At 35.7% G+C, this 14,532-nt stretch overlaps 1 protein-coding gene across 1 annotated transcript in view; it reads left to right on the top strand.

The window, feature by feature from the left end:
• Positions 1-14,532, top strand: part of MOSPD2 (motile sperm domain containing 2) — a 52,528-nt gene that overhangs the window by 27,171 nt on the left and 10,825 nt on the right. Inside the window, exons 7-9 of the mRNA XM_072418418.1 lie at positions 204-242; positions 3,116-3,240; positions 4,042-4,218. Of these exons, the coding sequence (XP_072274519.1) occupies positions 204-242; positions 3,116-3,240; positions 4,042-4,218 (341 nt within the window). The remainder of the gene's footprint in view (positions 1-203; positions 243-3,115; positions 3,241-4,041; positions 4,219-14,532) is intronic.

Below are 14,532 nucleotides of genomic sequence, written 5' to 3'. Positions count from 1 at the left end.
AACCCAGCCTATATATAAAAATATTTGGGAAGCCCTATTCCAGAGTATAAAATAAAGGATTAGTATAGGTTTAGTATAACATCAGCTCTGAGTAAAACTTTCTCTCTGCTGCTTTCTCTGTTGCCTATATTTTAAAAAATACTTGTTTGAATTGCTTTTATTTTTTGTTGTTGTTTTAATATTTGCTTTTTATACTTTTGCAGCAAAGATTGTAATCTTTGAAATGCCATGGATAATGAATGGTGAGTATATTTCTCTTATTTGAGGAAGTTTTCCTGTTTCAGAATTGGTTGAATGTTTCCAGGGGAGACTGAGCTTTTGTAACACAAATAACTAAAGACATTTTGAAGGGAAGTTATTTATTTATTGATTTACCAGTACTGTAGATTTCTTTAGTAGTAATGTTCTGCATTTTATCTTTTTGACAAATATCTGTACTTTTTACAATGCTTTACCTTCTTTCTGTATTTATGTTCAATGCTCAATTAAAAGCAAGCAAAAAGTACACTGCAGTCTTTAATTAAATGTAACCTTTTCTCCCTGCAGAGGTTCCAATGCACTTGTTTAGGGCTTTTATTTTTCATATACACATGTAGCTGTAGTACAAAAATCAGGTGATCACATTGTTCCAAGTAATCTAGTAAGTGAAGAGCACCTATTACCAAGCCTGATAAACATGCATGGGTGGCATTCTCAACTCAAATAGTTGTAGGAACCATTCGCATTGTAAAATTCATAGTTTAGTCATGTGACAACAGTTTTTAAGTTACATCCAAAAATACAAGAGAGGCTTGCAGAATCTAACTGACATAAAGGTTAGAAATAGGTAAAAGAAAAATCCTGCAGTTTCTCATTGAAATACATTGCGCGCACACACTGATCACTTTGTTGTGGAGTGAGTGGTCAAAGATGTTTTGGGAGATCATTCGGGTTGACTAAAGGCTTGTTTACCCAGCAAATAAAGAAATACTACAAATTTGTCTTGCAATTTTGTAGCATGCTGCATTGCAGTGTGCTTTTTTTGTCACGAACAAAGCTGTACTATCAAATATTCTTTAGAGATCTTTACTGGTCACACACATTGAAACACCTCCCAGAGCTTTGCAATGAAGTGGCTCTATTTTAAGCCATGGATTTTGTATGCTTTGCATTTGGCTGCTTTGAATAACTGTGTTGTAAAGGAATCTATATAAAACCTATAGCCTACATGATGAGCAGGGATGTTGTTAGATTTTTCTTGTACAGGCTAGATAATAAAAAGAGACAAGGTGTTATGGAGACACTTTGCTTCCTTCCATTGTTATACTCTGCCAAGCAACACATTATTTTGCACAAATGTGATATTTTAATCAGCATAGTGGGGCTGACCACAGGCCATTGTCCCCCGACATGGGCTTTTTAACATCTGTCCATGCTGAGCTAGAACAGAAGCAATATACACATGGTGAAATCCTTGTTCTCTTGCCTTCATCAAAGAGGAAACGATTGCCACCAGGTCACACACAGACTTTATTTGTAGATGTTGAAAAACCGCGTGCAATAATGAAGGCTTTTGACCACAGAAATGCTCATTATCTGTCTTTTGATATACCCTACACATCCCAAATGTTGCAAGTGATGCTTGAATGTAAAATGTGGCTTGTTTTAATCATGCCATCCTATATTCCATCCTATATTCTTTAATCCCAGTAGTAATCATGGTTGTTAGTAGTGCCTATGGTTTGTCAAGCCCATAGAACAAAGAACAGTGACATAAATGTACAAAGAATTGATCAGACAATAATTTAATAATTTTTTTTCTTTAGAAAGGAACTTCTGATTTTATTAATAGAGGAATTTCTAGGGCTCCTAAAAATCATCATATAGAGATGTGTGTAGCATGGTTTATGTTAAAAAGAACAATCAAATTCAATTTACATTGGCGTAGAAAGAATTCTGCCAGATTGTGTGTTAATTTCTGTTTTTATCAACTTCACCTTCAGATGTCAGCAATAATCCCGTGGAATTAATACAGGACAAGCACAGTATGCTTAGCTCCCCTAAAGAACAATGTGTTCTCCCATCTTAAAGTATAACTAAAGGCAAACATTTTTGTGAAAACCTGGATTAGTAATGGATTACAATCAGCAGGTTTTTCTCATTCAAATGAATAAATAAAAAAAATATAGGTTTTAGATTTACTTTGTATGTGGCCGTCTTTACCAAGTTGTGTATGGCTGTTATTTTATACAAATGTTACCTGCATAATTATTATTATTAATAAACCGGATTTATATAGCGCCAACATATTACACATCGCTGTACATTAAATATGGGTAGCAAATGGCACAGATACAGACAGTGACACAGGAGGAGGAGAGGACCCTGCCCAGAACAGCTTACAATCTAAGAGCTGGAGAAGTATCACACAATAGGAGGGGGGATATGGAATAGCAGGTGAGTAGTTAGGGTTTTCAGAGACAGAAGACGACGGGAAGGCAAGTTTGAAAAACTAGGTTTTTTTTTAAGTGTCTTTTAAATGAGCAAAAAGTAGGAGCAAGCTGAATAGAGGAAGACCATTTCAGAGAGTCAGGGCAGCTCCAGAAAAGTCTTAGAGCCGTGCATGTGACGAGGTTATCAGTGAGGAAGTCAGTAGTAGGTCATTGGAGGAGCGAGGAAGGTGAAAGGTGAAATGAAAGCCAATGAATCTATATGAATGATGAGCTAAAGCTGACTGAGTTAAATAAACCATATCAATATTTTTTTTTCTCTTTTTCTAAGTGGAATATGGAAGTTGTTTGATCATTTCTGTGTGCACCAATCATTGTAAACCAGGCGCTCTATAGGTATACCGGACCTTCCACTTTTACTAGACTTATGAGCCTTCTGGTTTCAGGCTTTCCTTGGCCATTGGCTCTTGCTCCAGGTTAAATATTGTGAGGGATGTATAATGCAGAACATTCCACAGGAGTTAGTAGCAAATATATTAATTCAGGAGAAAACAAAAAATATTCTATTAAAAATATAACAATAATTCTACAAATGTATTTTGAGTGCTGTGTTTTTATTGTGAGGTGTGTCTGTATCAGAGATGTAAGGTATATTTGAAAAAATAAAAAATACATTGTTTCCCCAGCTGCTTTCAAAATTGTCAAAGGCTGGCTTGGTCCGGAAGCCATAAACATGCTGAAATTTGTGAACCGGAATGAAGTTCAAGACTACATCAGCTCTGAATACTTACCTCCACACATGGGAGGAACAGTAAGTGTTTTCAGGCTTTGCTTGCTGTGTTCACTTGTCATTTGGGGAAATAGTCACTGTAGTAACCTATTATTGTAACAGGAAACCAGAAAAAAAATTGGGCATGTTGGTACCTGCTTTAGTACCTGCTTTGGCAGAGTTTCCCCCAAACTTTGGGTCAGGGTAGGGACGGAGGGGAAATGAACCCACAGGAACGTCATTATTAAGTAGATCCAAAGATTTGTGCAACTAAAATGGAATGCTACCTGGCGTTTCCTGTGGAAGCCGAACTCACAAGGCTGTTTTTGGGTTTTTGGTTGAAATGTCCTTTTTAAGCGTGAAGATTTCCTAAAACCCCCAGTTTATCATTAATGAAAGCAGAGGCTCTGTAGAATGAACTGGTGTTAGTTACAAATTTATTGGCACACAATGTTTGCACTACTGCTTATAAAAGTCGTATTTTCAGTAAAATTTTTTGGTAAATGGCAAAGATAAGGTACTCCTAAGTAAATTAATACCAAATATTTGTAGTTTAAAAATTGTGCATTCGTGAAACTGCGTAAAGTATGATATCACAAATTATCCATATGCAACGTTATAAAAGCCTTTACAGAACTTTATCAGCTTAATGGTATTAAACAGCACTGTCCCTGATAATTGTTCTAATCCTATCATTTATGGCAATTCCTCGCACAGTCATCATTTTGTTACTTGTATGTACTTTTTCATTTTACTTTTCTTTTTCTTTCCCCTAAAGTCACATATTGAAAAAAGCTGTATTTTTTTTTTTAACTTGAGCAATTTTTATTTCATTCATTTTAGGATCCTTTCAAATATAGCTATCCCCCATTACCGGATGATGATTTCCAAACCCCAATGTGTGAAAATGGACCAATAACCAGTGAGGATGAACTTGAAAGTAAAGAGGAAAGTGAGGTGGACACAAGGGATGCCGTAGATTCATGTACATCTGAAGAGAGTGCACTCAAGCCCAGAAAGGTAATGGGGTTTTAACGATTAGTTCTATCAGAGTCTGACTAGCAGAAATGGCTATTAAGGGAAGCCTGGGGTGTGCTATTGTGGATCCTGTTTAAGGTGGAGTTGCAGTATGATAAGCTTTTATTCTGGGCTGAAACCTATACAAAGTCAGATAAAATGTAATGTCTATCATGAAAAGGTACTTTTCACAAGATTCACCTGTCAGTTATGACTAAAAGATGTTGGATGCATTACCCCACCTTGAGATACTAATTCATTTCTCATTTATTGGGCATTCAGAATGGGTATTTGGACAGGGAACATAAGGTCTGCTGGCTGTGGCTGGTTGACAGATATACAAGACTTTACTTGTGGACTATGGGGCAGAGATATTTTCATCAGACATGTGCAGTTTCTGCTTTTGCATGCAGTGTACCTACACAATGGTTGTGCTTTGCTGCACATTTCTGACAGTGCAAGCCATAGACTCATAGTCCGCAGGCTCATTGAAAACAATGAAAGAGCAGCTTGTCTTAAAAAAAAAAAAACGTACCTACCTGTTGGCAATCTTTTCTGAAATGTACATTGAACTTTGTATGCGCAACTTGGAGTAAGTTAACATACAGTGCAGGAATGAATTTGCACATATGCAAAAGTTGCTTCATTCTAGCATGGCCAATCATCATGGCTGAAGATTCTGAACCCAGAAATCTGCTGGTTGAGGATGCTGGTGTCAAAAGGAGTGAGGCAAGGTGAGTTGTTTAATTTTTGCTTTAAAATAGATTAGTTTAACCATGCAATATACCTAAACACAGGATAATATAATTTGAATGAGTCCTTAGACAAAGTCACCGTAGTACCTGTCGTAGTACCTGTCTATATATGCAGCCTCTACAAATCACAAAACTGCAACATTGATCAAAATAACAAGAATATAAAACGGCAAGCATGTTTAAAACTTGTGAAGGTAACGTAAACATTTAATTGACAGTGGAAAAGGCTAAAATATGTATAATATTCTAATACACAATTATTTATTTTTACACCAACAACTGTCCACACTTTGATAATGATTATTTTCTCATAAAAATTGGAGAAATGGTCAACTGCAGCTACTTAAAGAGTACTTATACAAGCCTAATGTCCCAGGATGCCACATCCACATTCTCCCTCACCAACATAGACATCTTCCTCTACTCTTCCCTCTGGTTTCGGGAGCTTCGTCAATTTTGATTGGTCATCGAACTTTGGATAAAGTCCCATTCGGGTGTTTTTTTATCTCTGCATATGCCATGGTATTACATATCAGCAGGCACGTAAAAGCTTTTCAACGTAGAAGAGAGATTATGCATCTCTTCTAAAGTTAAAGTCTTCTTGTTCACTATAGAATTTTCTATTGAAAAAAACTATTTTTTTTATTCCTATTGCTCTACTTGTGGCTAAGAAATTTCTTTGGGTGTTTATTAGGAATATTATAGGAATATAATAGGAATAGCCCTTACAGGGCTCCACCATCTTTCTTTGCTTTTTTTCTTCCAATCTGCGGCCATCTTGATTGGCTGGGCCAGGATGACATAACTCCTGTGCAGGCACGCAAGAGTTTGTTCATTCCCAGCATGAGCATAGGAAGTCAGGCATGTGGGATATCTGGCGAACATAGCTGATGCAGTGGATGCAGAAATCCGCTGTTTGCCACAAGCCTAGAGCATTCAGACCATTTAATAAAAACCATTGCAGAAGGGACATCACCTGTCCCTTCATTCAATGATCATCTCCCTGAACGAGCATTTGTAAAAATGGGACTTTAGTTTTACTTTAAGACTAATCCTTCATATGCAGGCAACAAATTTACAAATCTATATAATGAAATAAAAAGATGTTTTGCACTTAAAAACCTGAAACCATCCTCTCCTCAGAGTCAAGGTAAAATAATATTCATTGTAGGTCTTTTTTGGATTTTTTTATATGTTTGTATAATCAACAGCCTTTCTCATAATACTCAAATATTCTAGAACATACTAAATTTTCATCCGTGCAGTAACAGATTGTGGAAAACTTATTTATTTACATTTCATTTTCTAACTTCCTTGTTTCTATGGTTATTCACTTACTGTATTGAGAAATAGTTTTATGTGTAGTAATAAAATGTGTACTGTAAAATTTATGGATATTAGAGATCAAAACCCTTGACGTTTAATGGACTATGAAAAATGCCTGGAGAAAACCACACAATATTATAAAAATAGTGGTTCACTCAATCAAGCTAATAACCTGCAGGTAATGAGCTCACAGAGCTAGACAATTACTCAAACACCTCACAAGATAAAATCTCTCGGCTCTATTCACTTCAAGTCTGCAGATAACCGTAACCCCTCCGATACATTTTTTTTTTTATATTCAATATTGGAGCCACTTGTTGTGTTTATTAGATTTTTAGCTCTACATATAATTTGAATTGGGGCAAGCCCCAGAGACAGCATCACAGCCAATCTCATTTTGGGGTCCCTAAACCCAAGGGTTATTAAGGGGTAAATACATTTTACCCAGTTATTCCCATTGACTTATATTCGTTAATTCGCTTTAATGAAATTGTAGCAGTATTCAGAGCTGGAACATAAAGCTATGAAAGAATGTGGCCTAGGCTGATCATCGTGTTTTCTTTTAGATCATGAATTGCCTGATACAGGTGTGTTAATTAGATAAACAACAGAATACGCTGTTGGCAGAGAGAAGGTTGGCTGAGGGTTTTTGACTTAAAAGATTTGCTGCTTTTAGATTTCTTGTGCAGCCCATGCTAAACATCTGTTGTGACGGCAGAAGGGGAACATGTATAATATTAGAGAGCTTGCTTTATTGTTTTAGACTATTTCTCTCTACATCTAAGGGAGAAAAAAAAGAATCATCTAAAATATATATGTACCCCATAGAAATGTTTTATTTTTTAACATATTTAAACCGGTAAAAAAATCTTCATTCAAACAATTCCTACAGATAAAGGTAATATATATCGATAAAAACACAACAATAATGCAACAAAAATATTGATCAGTGTAATGATGGACTATGGGGAAAAATAAGTACATACTGGGCTCTTTAAACAGAAATGTGTTTGTAGATCTTATATAACTTACATGGCCTTACATTTGCATCTAGCACACTCTGAAATGATGCAGAATTCATAACTGACTTGTTGACTGGAAGCTTACCAAACCCTGAAGCAATACAGAAACCCTGAGCTATATAATTTTCATTATTAATCTTTAAAATTGGACTTGGGGTCTTCTAAATGCTGTCTTCAGAATGCACCTAATATGTCTGCTGTTACTGTGGGTTACCAACTATATTTTAATAATCTGTCACACCCACTGTTTTAGAAGTTACCTTCCAATCTCATTTTATATTGTAAATGTTATTGGAGACCCCTTTTAGCATCAAACAGTTTTTGGCTCATTTTACTGGGCTGGGTAGTCCTGGGAAAATTAGCAGTCATTTAAAACATAGGCTGCTTCTATAAATTTCTTACAGTGTAATGTGAGTTCAAATTAGCTATTTTTTTAATCATTAGCTAGACTCCTAGGCATACCATTTACCAGAGGGCCTTAGAGACTTGTTTTGATCATTGGCATGAAGGCACTTAGCACTTCAATACCAAAGAGAATACCAGAATTTCAATATCTTTAAATTATGTTCCACCAGCATATGCCCTAAGTAAGTTCCTAATAATGGCACCTAATCTGAAACACTTGATAAATTTCATAAAAATTTAAAGTGCAGATAAATGTAGAACTATATTTATGTTTTCCATATGACAGATCATACTTTTTTATTCAAAAAATATTTTCACTAATTTAGATTATGAGAATGAACACACATGTCAGTTTTATGTGTGATTTGTTCAAGCAAATCATTTTTATCTCTAGGCACTTTTCAAATGAAGATCTATTGATTACTTTTTAAAATATGCAAAAATAAATTTGACAATATCCATGTAGTGTGCTTACTTTCTCACATAACTTAATATTGTAGCGTAAAGTTTCTAGACATTGTGTGCTGTCTGCACTTGTTTTTTTTTTTTTTTTTTTTTTTTTTTTTTTATTGAAGAACATTTTCAGCAAGTTTACATTTCCTTATTGAGGTTGCAGTGTCCTTGTCACTTCCTATTTGGGGAGCACACAGCAGCAGTTTTATCTTTTTTTCTACAAACTGCTAATCCCTTTATCTTCTAAAGTTAAGGTGACCAAAGACAGATTTAGGCTACGTACACAAGTCCAATGGTTCTTGTCCGCTAATCAGCTCAGGGCGGATATTGGACGAGAATCTGGCATGTGTACAGCGTCCATCGTCTGAACGACCATCCTGGCGGATCGATGGACGAACGATCCTAATGAATGTGAAGGGAGTGCCGCTCCGTCATTCTCCTCCTCCCTTCGCCAAAGTTTAGAACGGTGCTGTATGTACAGCACTCGTTCATGCATCATGCAGTCCTTAGTCGCTGGAAAGGATCGTGAAAGATCCTTTCCAATGACAATTATTGCACGTGTGTACCCAGCCTTGGTTTAGCCTCTATACCCACAGTGGAATGTTTGAGTTTAGCTACTCTAACTACTAAATGCAGGTCCCTCATCCAAGTACTGGTAAACCAGCACCCCCTTTAATTCCTGCCCTTTACCTTTACAAGTATGTATAAATGAATTTTTCTGCATTATAGGTACTCAAAAAAATGTGCAATTTGTCTAAATTTTTTTGGTGGTCTAAAATTATATATTCGAGAGCATTGCCTATATTTCTGTGTGGTTCTAACATATAAATGTTTTAATGTTTTGCTGAACAGATAATATTTTACAAGAGATAATCGCTATATTTTAAAGGGTTAATGAAAATGATGATGATGATAATACATGAGATTGAAAACTGTTCTATGAGAAAACGGGCGTATCCTGATTTTGTCTGTAACCAATTATCAATTTAAAGATTACAATGTGTTTCCCAAAAGAGAATATAAGTATTTCCTCCTTTTTTATGTACTTGCTACAAAATGGTTAATAAATCTTTTAATTATTTCATTAAACTTTCTGTACTACTCTTGTGGATTACTTTATATAGATACACTAATACACTTATTAAAATCTGTTTTTCTGTTGTGCCTTTGGCCTCTGCAGCAAACTTAATATAATTTATGAAATGCATAGCGATTTCCAATCATCCAGTACTCATCAAGGCTTTTCGTTTGTGTACTAATACAGTAACACAAATCAATCTTTGTTGGACTAACTGTTGAAATATTATTAAAGAACAACTCCAGGCAACTATATAAAACAGACTTTAGTTCACTGATGTATGCTTTTAAAAGTGATATTAGTATTCAGCAAATTTGATTAACTGACATCTTTCTTTATACAAAGCAGTTGAAAATGGTCTTGCATTGAGCATGTTTGCTCTTCAAGGTGGTGCTCGGGTAGACTTCTATCATAAGAGTTGTTCTGAGTGTGCATTATTAGTCCAATGCACACCCTCCAGGTTGACTGGAGTTGCTCTTTAATTTAGGTGTGACTTTGAAATTTGGATAATATGTTCTTACAATAATTTAGTTTTATCTGTCTTTGGATTATTATGCTGTCTTTCCCTCGCTGAGCAAGTGTAGTTATTTTTGTAAAGCGAAGTTGCTACTGAAATATTGGAAGTGAGCCGTCAAGAGGTCGGGAAGACTGCTGGTAAAGGAAAAGAGTTGAAAAGAAGGATACACTTTATTTCATTCGTACTTTACGTACTGCTACGCCTAACATTGACCCTGCACTGCCCTGTTACATCTTTTCTTTATCTACCTCTTCATCTTTACTTGTTAACCGACAGTGGAGAGTGGAATGTAGTCCTTCCGTGGACCAAACTGTAAGTCCATAGAAAATTGCTTTAAATATTTTGTTAGCTTTTTTTATCTTCTGGAATTATGAAGTCCTTTTTCATAAGCATTCTTGTTATTACAGCTACAGAGTATCAAACATGCCAGCAGTGCATCTGACGGCTTGCAAGAAGAGGAATTTCGCAGTGGGGAATGTGACAAGGGCAGCATATGAGGATGAATTGTGATGGTAATGACTCAGCCTGAAAGTATATTTCTACAGTTGACTGCAAGGAAGCTTTTAGCCGATCTAGCAACAGACACTACCTATGACCCAACAGTCACTAGATAGTGAAAGCAGAAGTGCGGTTAAAATTGTCTGACATTTACACTTTAGATAGCGGAGAGAAGCATATGACCTATTCATTTGCAGACATTAATTTAGGTTTAGGGAAATTCCCCAAAAGTAGAAGTATTTGCATAAATTTCATACAGTACTAGAAACAGCTGTGAATAGTGAACGCTTCGCACCCAACTATAGGTTTCTTTTAACCGCCATTTTAATTTAAATGGTGCTACTGTTTTATTCATTATGTAGCAGTCAACCAATATTAAAGTAAAGTTTGTCCCAAAAAAATCAGTGTATTACACACTATAAATCTGCCCACTGTTATTTCCAGTGTTCTCCAGCAATTTATTATTTTCCTGGAAATATGAATAACAAGCTAACTATTGGTGTAAGACTAAAAAGTACAGTTTACTGGTATACATTACACAGCCATTCTCACCACTGGTACATTGGAGTCCATTATTGCACAGCCATTAAGTCACAATTTGATCGGTTGCTAAGCATATCACAGATATTCATGTAGCACCTACAAAAGCATTTCCTGAAAAAGCCCTGTAGTAACTACTTGTATCCACTCCAGGGCCTTAGGCTACGTACACACGTGCATTGGTTCTCATCTAATAATCGTCTCGGAGCTAATATTGGACGAGGTTTTGGCGTGTGTACAGTGCTCGTTGTCCATCATCCGAACAACTGTCCTGGCGGATCGACAGATGACAAATGATCCTAATGCAAGTCAATGGGAGAGAGCGCAGCGGGGTGCTGCCCACTCTTTCTCCCCCTTCCCCACTCCATAGAGCAGAATGGCGCTGTATGAACAGCATTCGTTCATGCAACGTGCAGGTGATGGAAAGGATCCTGAAAGATTGCATGTATATAGGTATCCTTATTGGCAGCCATTGATGCCAGAGAGTAGTAAACAATGCATTTTTTTCCAGTCTGAACCAATTTTGGTAAGATGTGAATTCTGGGTAATATTAAGTGGACCAATTTATAGCAAAGGCAGCCTGCATAGAATTGTTATACAAGTCTTATGCTCTTCGATTAATGCACAGCATTGCAATTTGTTACAGAAAACAGTATGTTATCCCAGGTTCAAGGTCTTCAGATCAGTGTAGTAATGCAGTTAAGGGCACACTAGAAACGATGGCCCTTTTCCCCCTGTTTTCTAGGATAACATAAAGTGCATGTAATACAACACAAAAATACTGTTCTAATGTGCTAAACCATGTGGGTTTGCAAAGTCTGAGTAAAACCTTAATAAGTGTGTATGTGTATGTGTGTGTATATATATATATATATATATATATATATATATATATATATATAGTATATATTATCAGGTAGCTGACTCAGTCCTGCCAGGGACAACTATTGTGAAAAAGTTAGGCAGCATAAAATGTTTGGGTTAACTTGTCAGTATGTCTGGATTTGGCCATTTTGTTTTAGAGCCCGTATTTCAGCCCAGCGATCTTTCAAGAAATTTAACCGTAATTTTCAAGTTTGGTTTTGATGTGGCTTTTAGACATGTAATGTGTCATGCTTACTCATGTCTTAAATTGCATTTTTCTTCTTGAATGGTTTACTTAGAGCCCCAGTAACAATTGCAGCATCTTTCCTGTAGTTGTGACTTTCTATGTTCCAAATACACTGAAGCCATTTTTTTTTGTTTTTGTAATCCATCAACTGAACATTTATACAACCATTACTCTTGTAATTAGTGCTCCCATGATAAGAAAGGGTATCCAAGTAATAAAAAGTGTTACTGCCTATGTTCTGTTAAACATTTATTTAGTTGTTGAAATACTATATAAAGGATGTATTGGGAGAAATATTTTAACAGCTGTTGTACATTAAACATAAAATTTAATTTGTCATTAAAATAGAAAGCACATATTAGAGCTGTGGTCGCCAGCCGGTGGTCTGGTTCAGGGGAAAATTTTGGTGGTCTGCAGAAAATTAAAAAATAGAAAAATTACCTGACCGATTTGCCCCCCAGTGTGGTTCATCTTCTTACCCTGCTGATCATGTCCCACGTCGTCACAACCCTGCGCTACTGTTCCTCCAGAATGTTTCGCAAGCAGGTCTGAGCCTGCGATGGGGGAGTAGGCAGGTTCTGGCATCATCACGTCACTCTGGGGGAAGTTTCTTCCCCTTTGAATGACATGGGGCTCATTGCGCATTCGCAGGATTAAAAACTATGAATTTAGTGGGCCGTGAGGTTAATGATCACTGTGTTAGAGTATTTCCCATCTTTGCCCAGCTTATTGAGCCCCCTTCTTTTTAGGATCATATAAACTGATAGGGCTGTATCTAACTGGGAAGCTGACATTCCCCTCATATTCTCTGGTGAGAACCAATTACTGCCGTTGAAATACATGGACGTGGGAGATTCCCACTCAATGTTTCATGGATGATTCCCTGTTTTTTAAGTTTATAGCATTGTGTGTGTTTGTTTTTTGTTTTTGTTTTTTAATACTGATTTCTATTTTTTCCATTACAGTTTGATGACCGTTTCTGCTTCTTTGGACCCGAAGAATAATTTCTTTAATATTTTTGTCTATGAACACTGATCTTTCTATTAAAGCCGCTGTGTCTTTCTTTATGCTTTACATAATATGATTTTACCGTTTTAATGGTATTTTAGGGTTGAAAAGCTTTACTAAAAGTAAACTTTTTAATGCTCTTACTCATTGATGTAGGGAAGGATGTTGATCCCTCTTAATACAACCAAACTTCAGATGATCACCTATATAGCGCAATAGATACACATAATTGCTATTGTACCTTACTACTGTCTTATTTCTGAGTTTACCACAGACTGGACAGTGAAAGGAGATGTAGCAGATGGACTTGACTGTCACTTTGCTATTTCCTATTGATAGTGTTTTGCTTGTTAGTATAGGAACATAAAATAAGTACCTGGCTGTCTAAGCTATCCTGTGCAGGAAATTTAAAAGAATAATACCAAGTGAATTTCAGGAATATACATTTGTTTCCTTTAAAAATACACAATGACATTTTTTCTGTGGTTCAGTATTTTTGGATCCTCCACCTATAGCAAGACCATTTCCTAAAAATTGAAAAAACATACTTTCATTACTTTCATGTTTTAACATGTTTTTATGGATGGCTAAGTAGACTGTCAAACAAAGTACACTTGTGGCCAACATTTTCACCCTGCAACCATGTCCATGGCCCCAAGTTTGCAAATAGGCATACTTTTTTTCCCCTTTTTAGTAGGCAAACTTCCTATTACAGCTTGCAATCTTGGATTCCAATCAATAAAACAAGTAAAATGTTGTATGCTTTTTCTTTTATTTTTCATTTTTTACTACATTGTCAATAAAAAAAAAAAAAAGAAAGCCCAATGTTTGTTGTTTGTCTTTGGTGGTCATACCGTTAATAATAAACAAACTGACTTGCATTTGAAAACAGTTTCTTAGACAATTGTCCCTAAAAGAAATTATACACCAGTTATGATATGGGGCAAATGTTAGTTATGGAGCCTGGATATAATCAGTCCTGCATAATTAGAGGTTTTATTAAAACAAGACACCTAATGACTTAAACATTTTACACTTAAAGGGTTCTCAGATTTTGCACGTCTACATGTGAAATGTAAATTCCATTTATAGCTTATTAAAATCTGCATATTTGTAATATACATGCTACATGCCAGCCTTCCAAAATTTTTTTTTTTTGAGTAACACAGGAAAGTAATCTTTCACAAACCTTTAGCAATCATAACGGCTTAACTAAAACAATATTTAGGCTTCAACATTTCAATATTTTTTTTTTGTTTTACAGTCGGCAGTAACCTAAAATAAAGCAATAAAAGCTATTTATTTAGCAATGGAGAAGCATCTGCTTGATATTTTAGCCATCTGATTCAGAACGTTAAGTTCATAATGTGTTTTAATTCCTTAGAAAGCTCATAAATGGGATCTAATAATCAAATGCAAATAAGCAGTATCTTTGATTTTAACTTAAAATTAACCTGTTTTTGTTTAATAGATGTTACCAGATTAGTACCATATCTTCATGTAACTTTTTATTTATCCTGAAATGCTCTAGGAACCCCTAAACACTATTTTGTGAATTCTGACTTTTGCAGGTAAGGTTTAGAACTTGACTTGAAGTGCAAAAG

The sequence above is a fragment of the Pyxicephalus adspersus genome, chromosome 1 (assembly GCF_032062135.1).
Source record: "Pyxicephalus adspersus chromosome 1, UCB_Pads_2.0, whole genome shotgun sequence".
In the NCBI taxonomy this organism is placed as follows: domain Eukaryota; kingdom Metazoa; phylum Chordata; class Amphibia; order Anura; family Pyxicephalidae; genus Pyxicephalus; species Pyxicephalus adspersus.
Note: the sequence above shows the minus strand (reverse complement) of the source record. Positions and strands in the feature narration are given on the sequence as shown.